We start from the raw sequence: 20,580 nt of genomic DNA, 5'->3' as shown, positions 1-20,580 counted from the left end.
CCTTATTTACTTTACATGCAACAACCATTTAGTTCTGTATTATAGACTCATCCAAAGAGACCTTCTAAAAACGTTACAATGTCTGACTGGCGCGCGAAACCTTAAATCAGAGTGAATAAAGGAAGGCTCGGCACAGCACCTCTGATAGGCTGGCGACCCCTAAGGAGACTCCTATCAGAGACTCAATGAAAGAAGTTCAGCCCATTAAGGGAAGGTGTTTGTATCTCTTATAAGGAGGGGGATATGCAAATAGAGGTGGCAGGTCCCTGTTTAAATCTCTCGCTCAGTCTCCCCACGCTGCACCCGGAGAGACAATCCTCAGCCCCCTGTGTCTGGGCAGATACCAGCCAATTCCCCGGGAAGTTTCCCCTCCTGCATCAGGGAGAATGAGACTTTGGCGCCACTTACTTTTCATTGTAGCGGCTTTGTCAGGTATTTTCTTCCCCTGAACGCATTGGACACGCTGGCAGATGGGACATTATTGGCATTAATGTCGTTATATGTAAACACGATTTTATTCATTTCTTTGTTATTTTATTTATTTGATTCCTGTTAACCGATGGAGAATGTATTTAACGTGGCTGGTTCCTTCCCTGTTCCCTCTTTTCCCTCCTCCTCCCTCTGCAGGGGCCCGTTCGCAGGTTGTTCTGACCCAGTCGGGTCCCGAAGTGAAGCAGCCCGGAGAATCCACTCAGCTGAAATGCGCCGTGAGCGGGTTTGTTCCTAACGACTGGTGGATGGACTGGGTCAGGCAGCAGCCGGGAAAGGGCCTGGAGTGGCTGGTTCACTATCGCCAATCTTCAGTCACGAATTTCTACTCCCCCTCCATCCAGGGGCGATTCACAGCCTCCAAGGACAGCGCCAACTTCTACCTGCAAATGCCCGGCCTGAAGCCCGAGGACACCGCCCGCTATTACTGTGCGAGACACAGTGACACGAAACCGGTTTGTGACCATACAAAAACCCAGGCTGCGGAATCGCGCTTCTCCCGGCAGCCGCGCGGGGGCAGCAGTGACACACACTCCGCTCCGGGCTGGGACAGGAGACCCGGCACCCGGGTGAATGTAACACAAACCTCCCGGCAGTTTTAACCCTTCCGTTCCCGGGCAACGTGTCTCCCCTTCCTGCCCAGAGCCCCGCTGGGTGCAGAGATCCCCCGCTTCATCTGTGAACCCCAATCCGGAGCGAGTTTTGTTCTGAGTCGCTCTCCCCTGGCAGACCTGGCACGTTGGCTCTCCCGGGGCCCGTCTCGGTGTCAGACTCACAGGGCAGCATCTGTCAGTGTAAACGGGACAAGCGCATTGGGGTTCGCATCAGACCCAACCGATGGAGCGAATTGCTCCTGGGGCCAAATCCTCCGCTGGTGTAAAGTCACCGCAGCTGCTTCCGCTAGACTCGAGTTACTCCGGATTTACACCAGTGAGTCTCTGGCTCTTTCAGCAAACTGGGACGTTTAGCGCATTAACGCAGCGGAAGGTGATTAGTTCATTATAACCCGTGTGGGGGCCCTCACCGGGGCATCTCGGCCCTTCACACGCCGTTATCGCCTTTCTCCCCACAGCGCCGCCGGGAGGCCGGGAACTATCCCAGCCCCTGGGTCAGAGAAGGGAGACTGAGGCACGGAGAGCTGGAGGCTGGATATGGAAATGGGCCATTCAGAGTCCGGGCGGGGCTGTGGGCAGAGATCACCCAGCGCCTGAACAAACCCCACTCCGCTGAGCCTGGGGATGTGGCACCGCCGGGACTTTCCCAAGCGGCTCGTGGATTGTTTTCACCCCACTGACATTGGGAAATCACCGCCTATTTTACTTCATTTTACTTCTCCCTTAGGTAACAGCACAGACACGATCCCCCAGACCAGGCACTTCACAACACAGAGTGAGGGGCTTTCTGAGTTCTCTTCTTCAAGATTGAGGCTAAAGCAAAGGGCAGAAGCTTGTGTCTTATAAGGAAGGGAATATGCAAATAGGTTGAGAAGTTTCTTGTTCAAATCTGTTCCTCTCTCTGCCCAGGCAGCACCCGGAGACACAGTTCGCAGCCCCTGGGTCTGAGCAGTGACGGCCCGGCCAATCCTGCTGAGAAACTTCCCCTCCAGCAGCAGGGAAACTGAGACTTTGGCTCCATTTGGTTTTCATTCTATAATGATTCAACCTGTAATTGCTCCACTTCAGGCACTGCCATGCTAAGAGCTATTCTCACCCCTTTTTCTACTCCAAACACACAAACAAACAAAAAACCCACAAACACAGAGGAACATCTACACACGTACATGAGACTTAGAATCAAAGAACTGGAAGGCACCTCAAGAGGCCATCATGTCCAGTCCCCTGCAGTCATGGCAAGACCAGCACCATCTAGACCAGGGGGTCCCCAACGCAGTGCCCGCGGCGGCATCTAAATGTGCCCGCGTCCTGGCCGGCGGTCGAGCATCTGACTAAATGCTGCTGAATTTCTGCGGCATTTCAGCGGTGATGCCTCTCGATGATGCTGCTTGCTGCCGACAAGCAACGTCATTGAGAGGCGTCACCGCCGAAATGCCACAGAAATTCAGCGGCATTTTTGCAGGTGCTCAACCGCCGCCATGGCCCTTCATCTGGTGCATGAGAGACAAAAAGGTTGGGGACCACTGATCTAGATCAAGCGGTGTCATCCAGAGTTGTCGCCACCAAAATACCACCGAATTTCAGCGGCATTTCGGCGGGTGCTCAACCGCCGTCTAGGATGCAGGCACATTTAGATGCCCCCGTGGGCACCATGGTGCACGTGGGCACCGCATTGGGGACCCCTGTAATAAATCAGTCCCTGATAGATCAATCCCGACCTGCCAATCCAGCAGGTGGTGAAGACCTGCCCTGAGAGGGAAAGCCACTGGTCTGTCCCCTATGGTCCAGCCCTAATTGAGCTTCTGAGCTCTCCTTTCATACTTTCTGTTCTGCCCCCGGACTTCTGGTGAGATGGGTGGGGCAGATTTAGCTCCACTCACCAGGGGGAGTGTATCAGTCCCTCACTCTTCAATTTGGAGGGAGGCCACTCTGCCTTACTATAGTGGGATACCAGTGAAACTCATACTGTGTACTCTCTGGAGAAGTTACGCCCATACATCTGGGGACACAGATTCCACCTGCAGACTGACCATGCTGAGCTAAAGTGGCTTCACACAGTCAAAGAGACTAAAGGTACGTCTATACAACCCGCCAGATCGGCGGGTAGTGTTCGATGTATCAGGGATCAATTTATCGCATCTCATCTGGACACGATAAATGGATCCAGTAATTGATGCCAGGGCTGCCTAGAGGATTCAGGGGGCCTGGGGAAAAGCAATTTCAGGGGCTCCTTCCATAAAAAAAGTTGCAATACTATAGACTAGTATATACTCATGGGGGCCCCTGTGGGGCCTCGGGCAAATTGCCCCACTTGCCCCCCCCCCGGGAAAAATAAACATTTTAAAAGGTATCACTGGTTCTCAGCATCAGCTAGTGCTAAAAGGCACCAAAGCTCATTAAAAGGGTTGGACAAATATTTTCCGTCAAAACTTTTTTTGGATTGAAAACTCAAGGTTTTTAAAAAGCAGAAAAAAATCATGGAAAATGTCTGCTTTCCTTCAAAATGTGTTGTGGGATTTTTAATTGAAAAGCTGAAATTAGTCTGCCAAAACCTGAACATGATTTGGGTGTGTGGCCAAATATTTGCTACTTGCTGTGTTTGATTGTTTAAAGAAAATCTGCTTAAAAAAATCCAAAACTTTTGAACCGCCTCAGCTTGTGACCACATGCCTGAGCCCATCCAGTCAGAGATTTTCCCAGGTTTCTGAAACTCTGCTGGATTCCTTGACTCATATCTGTCTCCATAACTTTGGGTTCATTTAGCTTAAAACATAAGAATGGCCATACTGGGTCAGACCAAAGGTCCATCCAGCTCAGTATCCTGTCTACATACAGTGGTCAATGCCAAGTGCCCCAGAGGGAGTTAACCTAACAGGCAATGATCAAGTGATCTCTCTCCTGCCATCCATCTCCACCCTCTGACAAACAGAGGCTAGGGACACCATTCCTTTCCCATCTTAGCTAATAGCCATTAATGGACTTAACCTCCATGCATTTATCTGTTTCCTAGAGACTGGCTCCATGGGGTCCCTCACAAACTGGAGATGGTTACTGTGGGTTTGTCTTTAGTATAGCCTATGTACATACTCCACAAATTGAGCATTTGAGTTTGTTCCAGAATCAGGGATGAGCCTATGTTGTGAAAACTGAAATGCTCAAAATAGCACATGCATGTGAATGGACATAGGGTGCTAAAATTAAATTAACCCAGGGGTTCTCAAACTGGGGGTTGGGACCCCTCAGGGGGTCACGAGGTTATTACTGGAGATCCCGAGCTGTCAGCCTCCACCTCAAACCCCACTTTGCTTCCAGCATTTATAATAATGTTAAATATATTTAAAAGTATTTTAATTTATAAAGGGGGGAGGGTCACACTCAGAGGTTTGCTATGCGAAAGGGGTCACCAGTACAAAAGTTTGAGAACCGCTGAATTAACCCCCCTGGAGCCTCGGGGAATGCAGGGGAGGGGGGGTCTCCCTTGGTAGGGTTGGGAAGGAGGTAGGTGGTGTAGGATATTGCTCTTCTCATGTGATCCCTCCTCCATGGCTCTCTTGGCTCTATCACTGTTAAGCTAAAGTGGCTAATTTTCAATTAAGCTACCCTCCCCTGACATGAATCTCCCTATGGCACTGAAATTAAATGTAGACTATAATTTGGCATTCGAGAAGTGAAAGGGATGGTACCCCTAAGAGAAAAGCTAACAGCTTGGCTCTTTGTGTTAAATAGCTGTCTGCAAGCCTCAAACTGCTGAATGAGCTTTAGGGTAGGGAAGGCTGTGCCTCCCCAAACAGCCTGGCCCTGCCCCCTATCCGACCCCCACCCACTTCCTGCCCCCTGACTGCCCTCCTCAGAATCCCTGACCCATCCTGCTCCTTGTCCCCTGATGGCCCCCCCAAGACCCTCCCCAACCCCCCACCCAGGACCCCACTCCCCATGTACCCTCCCTGCTCCCTGTCCCCTGACTGCCCCGACCCCACCCCACCCCCCGTCCCTGCTGAGTCCTGACAGACCTTCTGAATGCCCACAATCCAACCCCCATTCCCCATCCCCTGATCGCCCCCCTGAACCTCTGCCCCCTTCCTGTCCCTTGACTGTCCCCGTGACTCCCTACCCCTTATCCACCCCCCCCCAGCTCCGGCCCCCTTATCATGCCATTGACCTCCCCGCTCTTCTGGAGCCTTAGCGGGCAGCGTCCAGGAGCTACCCTGGACAGCGCTGCAGGGCGTGGCTCCAGCGGGACCTGAGCTTCGGCCGCAGCTCACAGGCCCAGCCCCTTACCACGTGGCTCTGAGCCGGAGGACCTCAGGCCCCACCCAAGCCTCGCTGCTTTAGCTCTGTCCAGGGCCGCTCCTGGGGCGCTGAGGCGCCGGCGAATGGGTGGAGGGGGGGAGGATCCTCCGACATTCTCCTGGGGGCCGCTGCGGGGCCTGCGGAAAATTGCCCCACTACTCCCCCCCCCCACGTGGCCCTGTCACTGTCACCACTTCCTCTTAGATCTCAAAGCGCTTTGCAGGGAGGTCAGCACCATTATCCAGGTGACTGGTTGCTCATTGATTCATGGATTCCAAGGCCAGAATGGACCATTTGAACATCTAATCGAACCTCCACAGGCCAGAGAACTTCCCTGAAAATAATCCGTCAGGCAGATCTCCCAGGGAAAAAACGTGCAGTCTTGGATAAAAAATGGTCAGCGATGGTGAACACACCAGGATCATTGGTGAGTTGGTCCAATGGCCAATTATTCTCACTTAGATATTTGCACCCTATTTCCAATCTGAATGTGTCAAGCTTCAACCTCCAGCCTTTGATTCCTGTTATACCTTTTGTCTGTCAGATTAAAGAGCCCAGGATTAAATATTTGCTCTCCATGTAGGAGCTGATCCGATGTCAATGGCAGTCAAAGCCACGTCCCTTCTCAGTTCAGGAAGGTTTGGGTCCGAAAGTTACACAAATTCTTCGCCCACCCCTCGGAATCGGAGGATAAGAAATTTGATCATTCAGGGAAGGAGTTTGTGTGTCTTATAAGGAGCGGGATATGCAAATAGGAGTGACACTTCCTGTTTAAATCTCTCTCTCTCTCTGCCCAGGCTGCACCCAGAGAGACAATCCGCAGCCCCTGGGTCTGTGCAGTTATCAGCTAATCCCCTCAGAGCCTTTCCCTCCAACTCCAGGGAAAATGAGACTTCAGCACCATGTACTGTTCATTGTAGCAGCTCTGGAAGGGATCTTCTCCCCTGGGAAGCACTGGCGGGGCAAGGGACCAGTCTATTATCGTTATTACTATTGATATGATTTATAATATCTTTCTATTCCCAGTCGCCAGTTCGCAGATCCAGCCCCTGGACCCCCAAGTTTATGTGAAAAAGCCCGGAGACTCTGTCCGCCTTTCCTGCAAACCCACCGGGTTCACCCTCAGCATCTACTGGATGAGCTGGGTCCGCCAGGCCCCTGGGAAGGGAATGGAGTGGATCGGGGGAAATACACCCAACTTCAACTACCATCTACTACGCCCAGCCCTTCAAGGGACGCTTCACCATCTCCATGGACAACCCCAACAACCTGCTGTATCTGCAAATGACCGGCCTGAAACCCGAGGACACCGCCCGGTATCACTGTGCTAGGCACACAGTGAGCAGATTAAAGCTATTAAACACAGAACAAAAACCGAGCTGAAATGGTACAACTTTACCAACATGCTGCAGAGGGCAGCAGTGAACTACAATTAAATGCCGATTTATTAAATCATTTAAGGCATTAGTATTAAAGAGCGTGTTTGTGTTCATATCAGCATGTAAATATTTAGGGATTTGAGACAAACATTCTTTCAGATCTTGAATAGCCTCTGGCATTACCGAGAATTAAGTGTGAAGTTAAATCCATGGCACTACGAATTGTGCTGAACTGGAAGTGGTGTCCTGCACAGAGATGCGGTTATGCAAATGCTAAGTGCTTTCCTGAATCAAGGCTTAAGAAATTATTCTAGGGTCTAGACGAAATCACGAATTAACTTGCATCCTTGAAAATCATCCCCTGACCTACTATCTCCTTAAACTGTTTGGAACAGGCCAACCCCAGACTGCTGTGGGATTTTACATAATAATGTTTGTAAGAGATTGCTCACACTGAAATGTTGCTGAGCTGTGCCTCTGAGCGCACTGGATCTCCCCTGAGAAACAACAGGTCCTCTACCCATTAGAGAGTTTGCTCCCGATTTTCAAAGGAACCCAACGTTGTGAGGTTTCCAACCCCCACGGGATTTGAGAAGTTACATTGCTTAAGCTAAGATCCTTTAAAAACTCCCCCTGGTATCAGAATGCATCAACACAAGGACAGGGCTAAGCTTCTAAGGTCTAAGTATTACTGTTATTTTTTATTATTTTATCCAGCGCTCCCATGGAGACTTTCATTTACCTTATTGACATTTTTATCTGTATTATTCCCTATATACAGTGGGTGTTGAAAATAATATTGACACTAATACTAAGAAGGAGAAGAGTGAAATAACTTCTGTGCAACAGATTTTTTTACAATTAACCCCACTCAAAGCATCGGGAGTTCTCTGTCACTTACAGTTACACACGCATACAAATACCTGCAGGGTTATAATCCTAGGATGGAGATTCTTTCAGGTACCGACTGTCCATTTTCACTATATGACTTAGCAGAGTTTAGGTCTTTAGGACTTCTGGGCTACAACATTCAAAGCAGGCTAGGGGGTACCCACACCCAACTCCCATTCATTTTAAGGTGCTAATCTAATAATAATCCTGTCTGGTCGTCCAGCATTGCAAGGAAGAGTTTCAAACATAGGTGGTGGAACTAGGGGTGCTGCTCCAACCCTGGCTTGAAGTGGTTTCCACCATATACAGGGTTTCCAGTTTGGTTCAGTGTCTCTCAGCATCCGCACTATAGATATTGTTCCAGCACCCCTGCTTTCCAATGCCTGCCTCCTTATAGAAGAAGAAAAAGATGTTTCCAGACATTAGTAATAGCACCAACCCCTAGCATTTATATAGCGATTTCCAGCAGGAGATCTCAGCGCACTTCACAAAGGAGGGTCAGGGTCTCTATACCAATTTTACACAGAGAAGTGACTTATCCAAGGCAACCCAGCAGACCAAGGAATAAACAGCCAGTGTCCCATGGCCCGGCCTAGCGCTCTCTGCACTGGGACACACAGTGTCAAGGACTCACAGACGAAGAACAGACAGAGCTCAGCGGCAGGTGAACAATCGATGGTGCAGTTTGCCTGTCAGAGGCAGCGAGCATCCCTAGAGGTCACTGCAGCAATGAGCCTGTCAGAGAGACTCCAACCTTCCTTCTCCCGCCGAATATCTTCTTCCGCCGAACCTGTCTCCGGGAGGCCCGAGTTTAACGAGGGCTGCGGTCTGGGGTGTGATTTTTAAAGAGGGGAGATGCAAATTCAGTGTCTCGGGGCCCTGCATAAATCCAGTGTTCTCCTGGAGGGCGGAGTGTGAACGGGGAGCAGGCCAAGGTCTTGCAGTTCCCATCGGAAACCCCCCCAGCCTCAGCAGCATGAGATTGTGGCTGAATCTTCTCTTGGCTCTAGCGGCCCTTCCAGGTACTTCCCGCCTGCCCCGCCCCCAGCATCGGTGGGAGACTCCGGGGCAGTTTGTACATTCCTGCCCCAGCCCAAAGCGCAGTGAAATGAACGAGCCGCTTCCCCGCGGCTTCTGTGAGCTTCGGCTCAGGTCGTGTGTTAACACGATTCTTAATGGCTTTTTCCCTTCTTCCTCCCCCCCCCCCAGATGTCCGGTCCCAGGTTCTTCTGGTGGAGTCCGGAGGTGGAATTCAGAAGCCCGGGGGATCTCTCCGCCTCTCCTGCAAAGCCTCCGGGTTCACCTTCACCAGCTACCATATGAGCTGGGTCCGCCAGGCGCCCGGGAAGGACCTGGAGTGGGTCTCACGGATATACAACCCTGCTAATAGCCACAGCACGTTTTACAGTGATGCGGTTAAAGGGCGATTCACCATCTCCAGAGACGACTCCAACAGCCTGGTGTATCTGCAAATGACCAGCCTGAAAGCGGAAGACACCGCCTGGTATTACTGTGCGAGAGACACAGCGATCAGAAATCAACTGCAGTGAATACAAAAACCTCCTCCTCGGACGCAAACAGCTCTCAGGGCCAGCAGAGAGCAGCAGGCACTGACACGGCAGAGCAGATTGGCAGTTAAAGGCTCGCTATGTTGAGAGAATAGCGAGGACTTTACTTAGTGGGTAGCAATGGAGAAATTGAATCCGCCTCAGTAGCTATTGATCATTAGCTTTCTGCCCTTCAACCCGCCTTGTGCACATGAACGAAGAGGAAGAAATGCCAGAGACATTATTTAAAGAGTCTATTTGCTAGAAGCTGGGAATGGGTGACAGTGGATGGATCACTGGATGATTCCCTGTTGTGTTCATTCCCTCTGGGGCACCTGGCATTGGCCACTCTCAGAAAACAGGATACTGGGCTAGATGGACCTTTGGTGTGACCCAGTGTGGCGGTTTTTATGTTCTTAAGATGAACAATCAAAAAGGAATTTTGTCTCTAAAAATTGTAGAGAACCCTGCAGAAATGATTCTTTGAGTGAAGTTCTACTCTTCTCCTTCACTCAGGTAATACTTTCCCACGGCACCCACCTCCGGGAGGCTGAGTTTGCTGAGCGCTGAGGTCCAAGATGTGTCTTATAAAGAGGAGGAGATGCAAATTCAGCGGTTAATGCAACTCATTTTCCCCCTTTGATTAAAATTCCCTGCTCCAATGTACCGCTGCCTTGTTTTCTCCCTTCTCCCCCAGGGGCCCGCTCCCAGGTGGTTCTGACCCAGTCGGGGCCAGCGCTGAAGCAGGCCGGAGAGTCCCATACGCTGCAACGTGCCACCAGCGGGTTCGCTCTGAGCGGCGCCTGGATGGGCTGGGTCAGACGGGAGCCCGGGAAGGGGCTGGGGTGGCGGGCCAGGTACTATGATCCCTCCATCCACAGTTACGCCTCCTCCATCCAGGGGAGATCTGCAGCCTCCAAGGACAGCACCACTTTCCGCTTGCACATGAACAGCCTGAAAGCCAAGGACACCGCTGTGTAGAGACACTGACACACACAGTGAGGGGAAGCCAGTCTGGGCTCAGACAAAAACCTTCCTGGCAGCTGCAGCAGAAGCCTAAAATAGTCCCATGTTCACCTCTCAGTTCCCGTGTGCGGATAGAAAGCAGGAGAGGTGAAAACACAAACCCTGGCAGCTATAAAAGGGAACGAGGCTGTTCCCCAGATCCCTGTTGGTCAATGCCAGAGAGTTGGGTCGTGTCTGTTTATAGATTTATTTCACTCCCTGCCCTGTACATTGTCTCCCTCCGATTAGCCTCATCAGTGAACTGGTCTCCAGCCAGTCTGAGAGCCTAGTACCATGGCGCATTATGGAGCCACCCACCCTCTTCATCTGAGCATCGTTCAGTGTAACTGTCTATGGGACATTCCCTGAGAACTCCCCCCTCCAGTGTATGTGAATGAGGGTGGGGATATGAAAGGGAACACGAGTGGTCATGGGAATGGAGATCTGTGTGTCAGCGTGAATGCTGCTACTTGTCTGAAAGTCAGTGGGAATGGGAATATTTGCGGTGGTGTTTTTTGTTGTTATCCCTCAATATTACATCCTGCGGATGGTTTAGAAACACGTAGCGTTCATGTCACACAACTTCTTTATACACAATCAGGAGAAAGCTTCTGTCTACAATTAATTGCTTATTAATAATTAACTAAGTAAATGATCTTGGTGATGATGCTCAGCGGTGATAGATTTGGTGCTAGTTGTGGTCCTGGCGCCTAGGGTCTCCAGAAGCTGGGAATGGGCCACAAGGGGTGGGTCACTCAGTGATTCCCTGCTCTGTTCATTCCCTCTGGGGCACCTGGCACCGGCCATTGTCGGAAGACAGGACACTGGGCCAGATGGACCTTTGGTCTGACCCAGTCTGTCCCTTCTTCTGTTCTTAATTACAGTCTAGGCTCCCATAGTCCTAGGCACGGTACAAACACAGACCATAAAACCTCTCCCAGTCCCACCACGTTTACAATCTGAGTGTAAATGGGAAGTGGAGTGGGACTGGGAACAGGAATAGAAACACGAATATAAATATCAGAGGGGTAGCCGTGTTAGTCTGGATCTGTAAAAGCAGCAAAGAGTCCTGTGGCACCGTATAGACTAACAGACGTTTTGGAGCATGAGCTTTCGTGGGTGAATATTCACTTCGTCAGACGCATGGGTATTCACCCACGAAAGCTCATGCTCCAAAACTTCTGTTAGTCTATAAGGTGCCACAGCAGGACTCTTTGCTGCTTCTACGAATATAAATATCAGCCGCGCAGAATAATCTTCCTTCACTGTTTGAATCCTTTCTCGACTCCCCCCTAAAGAAAAGCTCCCAGAGACGCTGCTCTCGGCCCACTAATGTCAGGGAGGCTCCACTGCAAAACCTTAACTCTGCCCTCAGACTCCCCCACACCCCGCAGCTTCTCCCACCTGCACCCACAGGCGGGCCCCAGACCCGGCCCAAAGCACGAGCCAGGCTTGCTCCGATCACGTCCCTAGTGTCACGGATCATTTCAATGGAGCCGGTCACTGCCGGGAAGGGAAAGGGGCTTCCGTCCCCAATCCCCCCCGCGCCATGGGGAATCTTCCCTCTCCAGCGGGTGGCCCAGCCCAATGGATCCCTGGGACACGACCCCTCCCCAGACATCGACTCCCCTGACCGGATGTTACATGGTCCTTGTGCGCCTGGAACGGGGCTCCAGAGCTGACTGGCCCCCGACCCCAGCCCCAGTATCACCTCACAATAGCCAGGCCCTCAGTTCCTAGGTGAGGAAATACAGTCACTGCAGGGAGCTGTTCATTCCTCCCAGGGGTCCGAAAGTGTCAGGAGGATCCCAGCACCCTGTGCCCGGCGCTGCACAGACACACAGGACGGGACAGTCTGACTCCCGCACCCGGAGCCCTAGGGCGGGTCACTCAGAGCACTGACAGCAGGAGTGTGTGTCTCTTATAAAGCGGGGGCATGCAAATGAGGGAGACAGTTTCCTGTTTAAATATCTGCCTCCCTCTGCCCAGGCTGCACCCGGAGACACAATCCGCAGCCCCTGGGTCTGTGCAGTGACCAGCCAGTCCCTGAGAACTTTCCCCTCCAGCACCCGGGAAAATGGGATTTTTGATTCTTGTAATTTTCGCTCTAGCAGCTTTGGAAGGTATTTTCCTCCTCTGAATAACGGGCAGAGCTAGAACAATAGATGCCATTATCGCTGTTTATATACCAATATTTATAACCTATCTTTATTCCCAGGTGTCCGGTCCCAGGCGCTGGTGGAGTCCGGAGGGGATGTGAAAAAGCCCGGAGACTCTCTCCGCCTCTCCTGCAAAGCCTCCGGCTTCACCTTCAGCAGCGCCTACATGAACTGGGTCCGGCAGGCTCCCGGGAAGGGACTGGAATGGGTCGCTTATATAAACACGGGTGGGGGTACATACTACCTTGATTCAGTGAAAGGCCGGTTCACCATCTCCAGGGATAATCCCAAGAGTGAGGTGTATCTGCAACTGACCGGCCTGAAGCCCGAGGACACCGCCCGCTATTACTGTGCGGGAGACACACAGTGACACGAAACCGGTTTGTGATCATACAAAAACCCAGGCTGCGGAATCGCGCTTCTCCCGGCAGCCGCGCGGGGGCAGCAGTGACACACACACCGCTCCGGGCTGGGACAGGAGACCCGGCACCCGGGTGAATGTAACACAAACCTCCCGGCAGTTTTAACCCTTCCGTTCCCGGGCAATGTGTCTCCCCTTCCTGCCCACAGCCCCGCTGGGTGCAGAGATCCCCCGCTCCATCTGTGAACCCCAATCCGGGAGAGGCGGCTGCTGAGGGAGAAGCAGAGGCCCGTTGGTGGGCGTGCGGGGCCCTGAGTGAGGGTTGTTTGACAGGCAGGGCGGGGTCAGTGATCGCTGAGTGATCTCCCCCCTTAGCCCATTGATCATCCTCTGGATAAAAATCCACCCTTTTGTAGAGGGGGCAGCACAAGCGTCTATGCACCTACTGAGTGGCACCGAAGCATTTGAGGGTCTGATGCCCAGATCCACATTCCCACCACAATCCAAAGGAAACACGTCCGTGAGTTTCATGCTCCGTGGTGGGAAGAGGAAGGCCAAAGTGGGTATGGATCCAACATAAATGTGAATGGGAAGGGGAATCGAAACGGAAGTGTCCAGGGGGTATTAATCTGAACCTGAATCTGAATGGGGATATGAAGTGGAGTATAAATGGGACTACAGGGGGAAATGGGAACAGTTATATGACTATGAACTCCTACGGATGGGACTGGCAATATGAATGGGAGGGTGAACTGGAATGTGAATAACAATGTAAATGGAAATACGAATCCAAATAGAAATACCTCAGAGAAAAGCACTACGAATGCTTACCTCCAATACTGACCTGCGGTCCTGCCTCCTCCTGTTCCCCAGTTCAACCTCTCTCTGCTCGGATTCATATTTTTCATTTCCAGTCAGTTAAAAGTGTCATGAGGAGAGTATGATACTGACACACCCCCTCACACTAGAACTCTCCCCTCCCCTTTACACCTCCCCCCACTACCCCCCACGGCCACGCTCACCTCATACAGACCCTACGTTACTGCCCATTTTCCCCCTCTCTGCACCTACCCACCACGGCTACCCACAGCCTCCCTCACGCCACAGAGACCGAAAAGGCTGGGTGCACCCTCTGCCTTCTATACCCGACACCACAGTTACTGTCATCGCCCCATAGAGACCCGCTCATCCTGGCCTGGTCCCCTCCCTTCTACCGCTAATCCAGGCTCCCTCTTCATTCGAAGAGCGGTGACCTCTGGACATCTCTCCCTCCCCGGGGGTTGGATCCCAGATATGAATGTGCTACAGCCCCTCCTGACAGCAATATGCAAAGCCCAGGAATCTTGGTTTCTCCCCCGCAAAATACCCCACAGCCCCTCCCCACAGACAAACTCCAGGATCTGGTTTAGGAATTGCACTTCAGCTCAACGCACCCGAGACCCACTCCTGAACTGGCCCATCGCTGTTATCACCATCATACCCAGGCACTGCACCGGCCGGCCTCTAAGCTGCAAATTCCCACCATCAACCCGAACCCCGAGAAGCCAGGCAATGAGGAGTCACGGGTGAAGACTCCCCCCAGGCTTTTCTAACCCCCCCCCCCCGACATTCTCCGCTGTCAGTGACACTCGGTGCTCACCCCGGAGACATTCTGCCCTCAGCACATTCACCGCCCTGGTGCTGCGGATCCAGCTCTGAACTCTGGCCTGAGACTTTCCTCCGAGCACTTCTCCCATCTCCAGCGACCATCTGCAGCACCGCCCTGCTCCGTGCACTAGGCGCTCCTCCTGCTGGGGGCCTGGCCCCCGGTCACTGCGCATGTCAGTGGAGCAGGCGACTGCTGGGAAAGGGAAGGGGCCATTTTGCCCCAGTGCCGCGGGGAATCTTCACCCTCCAGCGGGTGTCCCCCAATCCAGTCAAAAACCTCGGACCTGACCCCGTCACTGACCCCACAGAGCCACCGCCCCACAGTGCACGGGGAGTGGGGGCTTCCGAGCGGAATCCCCCACCATCTCTTAGTTCACTAGAATAGATTTCATAGGGGGCCCAAATCCCCGGGTAAAAAATTCTGGTTATTCAAGGGAGCTGTTTGTTTCTCCCATATACAACAGGATAAGAAGCGTCTGAGCCATTGTGTTAATAATTTACATCTCCGAGGAGAGGAGTCTGCATCTATTGTAAGGAGTGCGACAGGGCAGTGGTTCTCAGACGGGGTAAGCGGAGGTCTTCCTGGGGATGCATCAGCTCATCCAGACATTTGTCTAGTTTTACAACAGGCTACATAAAGAGCACTAGCCAATTCAGTACAAACTCAAAGTTCATACGGACAATGACTTGTTTATACTGCTCTATAGGCTGAAATTTAGTACAATATTTATATTCCAATCAATTTATTTTCTAATTATATGATAAAAATGAGACTCAGCAATTTCTCGATAAGGTGCTGTGACACTTTTGTATTTTGATGTCTGATACAGTTTTTATGTGAGGTGAAACTTGGAGTATGCGAGACAAATCAGACTCCTGATTCAGTACAGTCTGGAACGGCTGACAGGACAGCCACTGAACTAGGCCATTTTCCTGTCTCTATTAGTGGCCAGAACCAATTGCAAGAAACCCTGGTCCCTGGTCAGGCCGCGCTTGGTCCACTAATCCCAGGGAGGCTCCACTGCAAACTTAACTCTGTCCTCAGACTCCCCCCCCCCCAGCTTCTCCCACCTGCACCCACAGGCGGGCCCCAGACCCGGCCCAAAGCACGAGCCAGGCTTGCTCCGATCACGTTCCTAGTGTCACGGATCATTTCAATGGAGCCGGTCACTGCCGGGAAGAGAAAGGGGCTTCCGTCCCCAATCCCCCCCGCGCCATGGGGAATCTTCCCTCTCCAGCGGGTGGCCCAGCCAATGGATCCCTGGGACACGACCCCTCCCCAGACATTGACCCCCCCTGACTGGACAGTGCATGGCCCTTGTGCCCCTGGAACAGGGCTCCAGAGCTGAGTCACCCCCAGCCCCAATGTCACCTCACAATAACCAGGCCCTCAGTTCCCGGGTGGGGAAATACAGTCACTGCAGGGAGCTTTTCACTCCTCCCAGGGGTCCGAAAGTGTCAGGAGGATCCCAGCACCCTGTGCCCGGCGCTGCACAGACACACAGCACGGGACAGTCTGACTCCTGCACCCGCAGCCCTGGGGCGAGTCACTCAGATCACGGGCAGCAGGAGTGTGTGTCTCTTATAAAGCGGGGATATGCAAATGAGGGAAACAGTTTCCTGTTTAAATCTGTGCCTCTCTCTGCCCAGGCTGCACCCGGAGACACAATCCGCAGCCCCTGGGTCTGTGCAGTGACCAGCCAGTCCCTGAGAACTTTCCCCTCCAGCACCCGGGAAAATGGGATTTTTGCTCCTGTTCATTTTCGCTGTAGCCGCTTTGGAAGGTATTTTCCTTCTCTGAATAACTGGCAGAGTGAGAAGAATATTGTGTTACCGCTGTTTTTATACCGATATTAATGGCCTGTCTTTATTCCCAGGTGTCCGGTCCCAGGTGCAGCTGGTGGAGTCCGGAGGGGATGTGAAAAAGCCCGGAGACTCTCTCCGCCTCTCCTGCAAAGCCTCCGGGTTCACCTTCAGCAGCTACGAGATGAGCTGGCTCCGACAGGCTCCCGGGAAGGGGCTGGAATGGGTCGCTTATATTAGCAGCAGTGGGGGTACTATATACTACCTTGATTCAGTGAAAGGCCGGTTCACCATCTCCAGGGATAATCCCAAGAGTGAGCTGTATCTGCAAATGACCGGCCTGAAGCCGGAGGACACCGCCCGCTATTACTGTGCGGGGGACACAGTGACACGAAACCGGTTTGTGATCATACAAAAACCCAGGATGCGGAATCGCGCTTCTCCCGGCAGCCGCGCGGGGGCAGCAGTGACACACACACCGCTCCGGGCTGGGACAGGAGACCCGGCACCCGGGTGAATGTAACACAAACCTCCCGGCAGTTTTAACCCTTCCGTTCCCGGACATCGTGTCTCCCCTTCCTGCCCACAGCCCCGCTGGGTGCAGAGATCCCCCGCTTCGTCTGTGAACCCCAGTCCGGGAGAGGCGGCCGCTGAGGGAGAAGCAGAGGCCCGTTGTTGGTGGCGGTGGGGCCAGGGGGGCACTAGGGTCACAGAACGCAGCTCCCAATGAGTGAGATTTGGCCCAGGACTCCCCAAAGGCTCGTGTGACATTCCCACCCTGCATTAGCTACCAACCAATTGTCACTGTCAGGTCTCCCATGGCTACAAAAAGGCTGAACCTGCTTCCCCTTGTACTCAGAGAGTTTCTAGTTTCAGATTCTGGTCCTGCTGCCAAATGTTCTTGTCTCCCACAATCTAACCGAGGGGTGGAGGAGGGGGTGCGGAGTGAGTGAGGGCGCTCAGAGCAGGGGGAGGGAAGTGGGGGGGGGGCTCAAGGCAGGTTGGGGGCAGGAGGGGTGTGGGTGCATCAGGGGGCTCGGCTCGGGGCAGGGGAGGTTTGAGGGGCAGGCTCCTGCCCAGCGCTGTTTACCTGGAGCAGCTCCAGGGTGGCAGCAGCTCCCACTGGGGCTAAGGCAGGCTCCCTGCCTGCCTGCCCTGGTCCCATGCCACTCCCAGAAGCAGCGAGCACCATGTCCCTGCGGCCCCTGAGCTGGGGGAGGGGAGGAAGAGGGCTCCGTGCACTCCCCTCGCCTGTAAGTACCTCCCCCTATGTAACTATAGCGCCCTCGTGGCCAAGATGGAGTCTGCTCTGCAGGCAGCTCTGGCCAAGAGACAGCGCGTGCAGGAACGCAGCAGGAGAAATCCCTTCCACCCCAGGGGCACCTGTTCCAAACCCCCCAGAGTGAACACACACACCCACAGGAAAAGTACAATGGATATAACAAAGGGAGATATTTATTTACATAGGGCTAGGAGGAGAAAAACAACAAGGGGAAATATAGGGGGAGCAGTAAAACAGGGGGGCATTCAAACCAAGGCCCCACGGACCCAGTGGTAGCACAGTCTGACAGGACAGACACTGAGCAACGCGTCTGCACACAGAGTTCAAGAGGCCTGAGCAAAGTTCCAGTCCGGTGGTGAGTCTTGGGTGCTCCTGGTCGTCTTCGGCGCCAGTGAACTCTCCCCAGCAAACCCCTCCGGTGCCTCTTCTGCCGCTCTCTGCAAAGCCACACAGAGCGACCACCTCCCCACTTAACTATTTAACAGCCTCCCTCCTTATTTCCAGTGCAGAGTCACAAACCCCAGTACTTACAGCCCCAGGCAGCTCCGGGCAGCCGTGATACTGGGTCCAGCTCCGGCCTGTCCTTCTCGGGCGATTCCCCCTGGCACAGGGCTCCTCCTGGCTCCTGTCCTGGGCTGTCCCCGATCGGGCTTGTCCTCCTCAGGCCTCCAGCAGGCTCTCTTTGCTTCCTTCTCCAGGGCCAGCCATGCTGCTTCTCCTTTCTCTCCCTCCAGCTCCAGCCCTGCCCCCTGGAGTTTCCCTCCTTTTTCTTACTCTCCCCCTCCCCCTTGGGAAAAAGATTTAAAGGGGCTATGCTCTCTAGACCCCAAAGGGGTTACACTCTCCCCCCCCAAAAGAAATAATCCTTGATGTCCCCGTCAAGGTAGGCAACTTTAAGCCATGGATCCCCAGCAGGAGACCCAGGGCCCCCATTCGTCAGAAGCATTCCCATCATCCATCCCACAGGACCCCGAGGGGTGGAACAGGTTTCCCATGAGGCAGCTTGCCCCCCGTGGCACCCCAGGAATCTGTAGGTCACTGGGTTCCCCTAAACGATCATACGTCAGCACACACCTGGGCTTCCCTTCCCTAGAGGAACGTCTAGGCTGGCTGTCAGATGTTGGCTGAGGTGACACCACTGGACATGGAGGCAAGATGATGGGTCCTTGAGGCACGAATTCAAGTGCATCTGGGTTTAAAGTGGCTGTTTGGGGTACAGGGTTCTCTGCCTGCACTAAGCCTTCCTCATTATGTTCTTGGGGGGTCTCCACAGCTTGGGACAGTGAGGCCTTGGGAATGCTTAGTGTGGGGTTTTTCCCTTCACCATCTCTTTGCGTGACAACAAAAGGATCCATTAGGGTCAGGTCATTTCCAACTGGATGTTCACCAAACCCTATTTCATTCTCACTCTCCGAGGAGCTGGGTGTTTGCAGAGGACGGGTAGATTTCCGTCGTTGGGACCGTGTCCGACTTGCAGGTCCGGGAGTCTCAGAATCTGTGGAAATATCCTCACGGGGAAACAATACTTGTCCTATAGGTAACAGATGATTCCGGTGGAGAGTTTTGGTGGGGCCGCGACTGCCCTCAGGACGTATGCGATACACTGGTAGATTCCCAAGTTTCTTCTCTATAATGTACGGGTGTGACTTCCAACGATCTGCAATTTTGTGTTTTTCCTGTAGTCCGAGATTTCGGGCCAAAACTCGGTCACCAACCCGAATCTCCTGTTGCCTCACTCGCTGATCATATCGGGTTTTATTCTTTTGATTTTGGTGACCAGCTGCTTGCGTCGCTATTCGATATGCCTCCTTCAGTTGATCTCTTAAGCGCGTCACATACCCCAAGTATGTTTTTGGGAGTGCCCCATCTGAAGACACTTCAAAACAGAGATCGATCGGCAACCGGGCCTCTCGACCGAACATTAACATGTATGGTGTGAACCCAGTTGCATCGTGTCGAGTGCAGTTATATGCATGAACCAAATGCTCTACGTGCTGGCTCCAGTATTTTTTCTGCTGAGGCTCCAGAGTTCCCAGCATGTTCAGTAGTGTGCGGTTGAATCGTTCTGGTAGTGGATCCCCTTGGGGATGATAAGGGGTGGTGCGTGATTTTTTTATCCCCATGATTTTACAAAGTTCTTTTATTAATTGACTTTTAAAATCCCGTCCCTGATTTGAGTGTAGTCGGGCGGGCAATCCATAGTGGACGAAGAACTTTTCCCACAGGATCTTGGCAACCGTGGAAGCTTTTTGATCTTTGGTGGGATAAGCCTGGGCATAACGAGTAAAATGGTCAGTGACCACCAAGATATTTGCAGTACCCCGGCGGTCAGGCTCTAATGACAGAAAGTCCATAAAGACAAGCTCCATGGGTGCAGAACTTGTGATGCTAACAAGAGGAGCCGCCTGCTTAGGCAGAGTCTTTTGTTGGATACATCTGGTGCAGGTGCGAATATGGTGGGCGATGTCAGGCCCCATTTGGGGCCAATAGAATCTTGCCTTAACTAGGGCCTCCAACCGCTCGATTCCCAGATGCCCCATTCGATTGTGGCACGCCTCTAACACGCCTTGCCGGTACTTCTGCGGTAGCACCAACTGCTTATGGTGAGGCCTCTGGGGATGCTTCTGCCCTCGGTAAAGTCGTCCATCCCGAACCAATAAGCGATCCCATTCTTTCAGCAAAAGGGCCTCCTCTGGGTGACTCGGTCGAATAGCCCTGGGATCTTTTTCCCTTTCCAATGCATAAAGGATGTCCTTCATCCGTGGATCAGCTCGCTGGGCGTACTCTACCTCTCGATCCTTTAGTTTGGGCAGCTGTGGGTCCTGTACTCTAGTAAAACTTGAGTAGGCTATGGGTATGGCTTCTGGTGGTGCACCCAGACAGTCAATTGCCCGTTCTCCATTGGCTGTGGATTTTTCCTTCACAATGGATACCCGTTGGCATAAAGCTCTCAGTTCAGAGGTCCCCACATTTATCTGCTTATTGAGTAATAAATCCTTAGAGTGAGGTTGCCGAGACAAGGCATCTGCATCCATGTTTGTTCGACCGGGTCGATACTGCAGAGTGAAATCATAGGCAGAGAGTGCCGCTAACCACCGGTGTCCTGCTACGGA

At 52.8% G+C, this 20,580-nt stretch overlaps 3 gene segments (V, D, J or C); all 3 read left to right on the top strand.

Annotated features, from left to right (window-relative positions):
• The first annotated feature begins 8,639 nt into the window (after positions 1 to 8,639).
• LOC123347499 lies at positions 8,640 to 9,213 on the top strand. The segment is given in 2 exon segments: positions 8,640 to 8,685; positions 8,873 to 9,213. Coding segments are annotated over 2 exon segments (387 nt in total).
• Positions 9,214 to 9,788: 575 nt separating this feature from the next.
• Positions 9,789 to 10,191, top strand: LOC123347498. The segment is given in 2 exon segments: positions 9,789 to 9,825; positions 9,908 to 10,191. Coding segments are annotated over 2 exon segments (321 nt in total).
• A 5,929-nt stretch (positions 10,192 to 16,120) lies between these two features.
• LOC123347497 lies at positions 16,121 to 19,558 on the top strand. The segment is given in 3 exon segments: positions 16,121 to 16,166; positions 16,260 to 16,556; positions 19,488 to 19,558. Coding segments are annotated over 3 exon segments (414 nt in total).
• Positions 19,559 to 20,580: the final 1,022 nt, after the last annotated feature.

This window comes from Mauremys mutica, chromosome 13, assembly GCF_020497125.1.
Source record: "Mauremys mutica isolate MM-2020 ecotype Southern chromosome 13, ASM2049712v1, whole genome shotgun sequence".
NCBI classification, from domain to species: Eukaryota; Metazoa; Chordata; order Testudines; family Geoemydidae; genus Mauremys; species Mauremys mutica.
The sequence above is the reverse complement of the archived record's forward strand: the minus strand, read 5'-3'. Positions and strand labels throughout refer to the sequence as shown.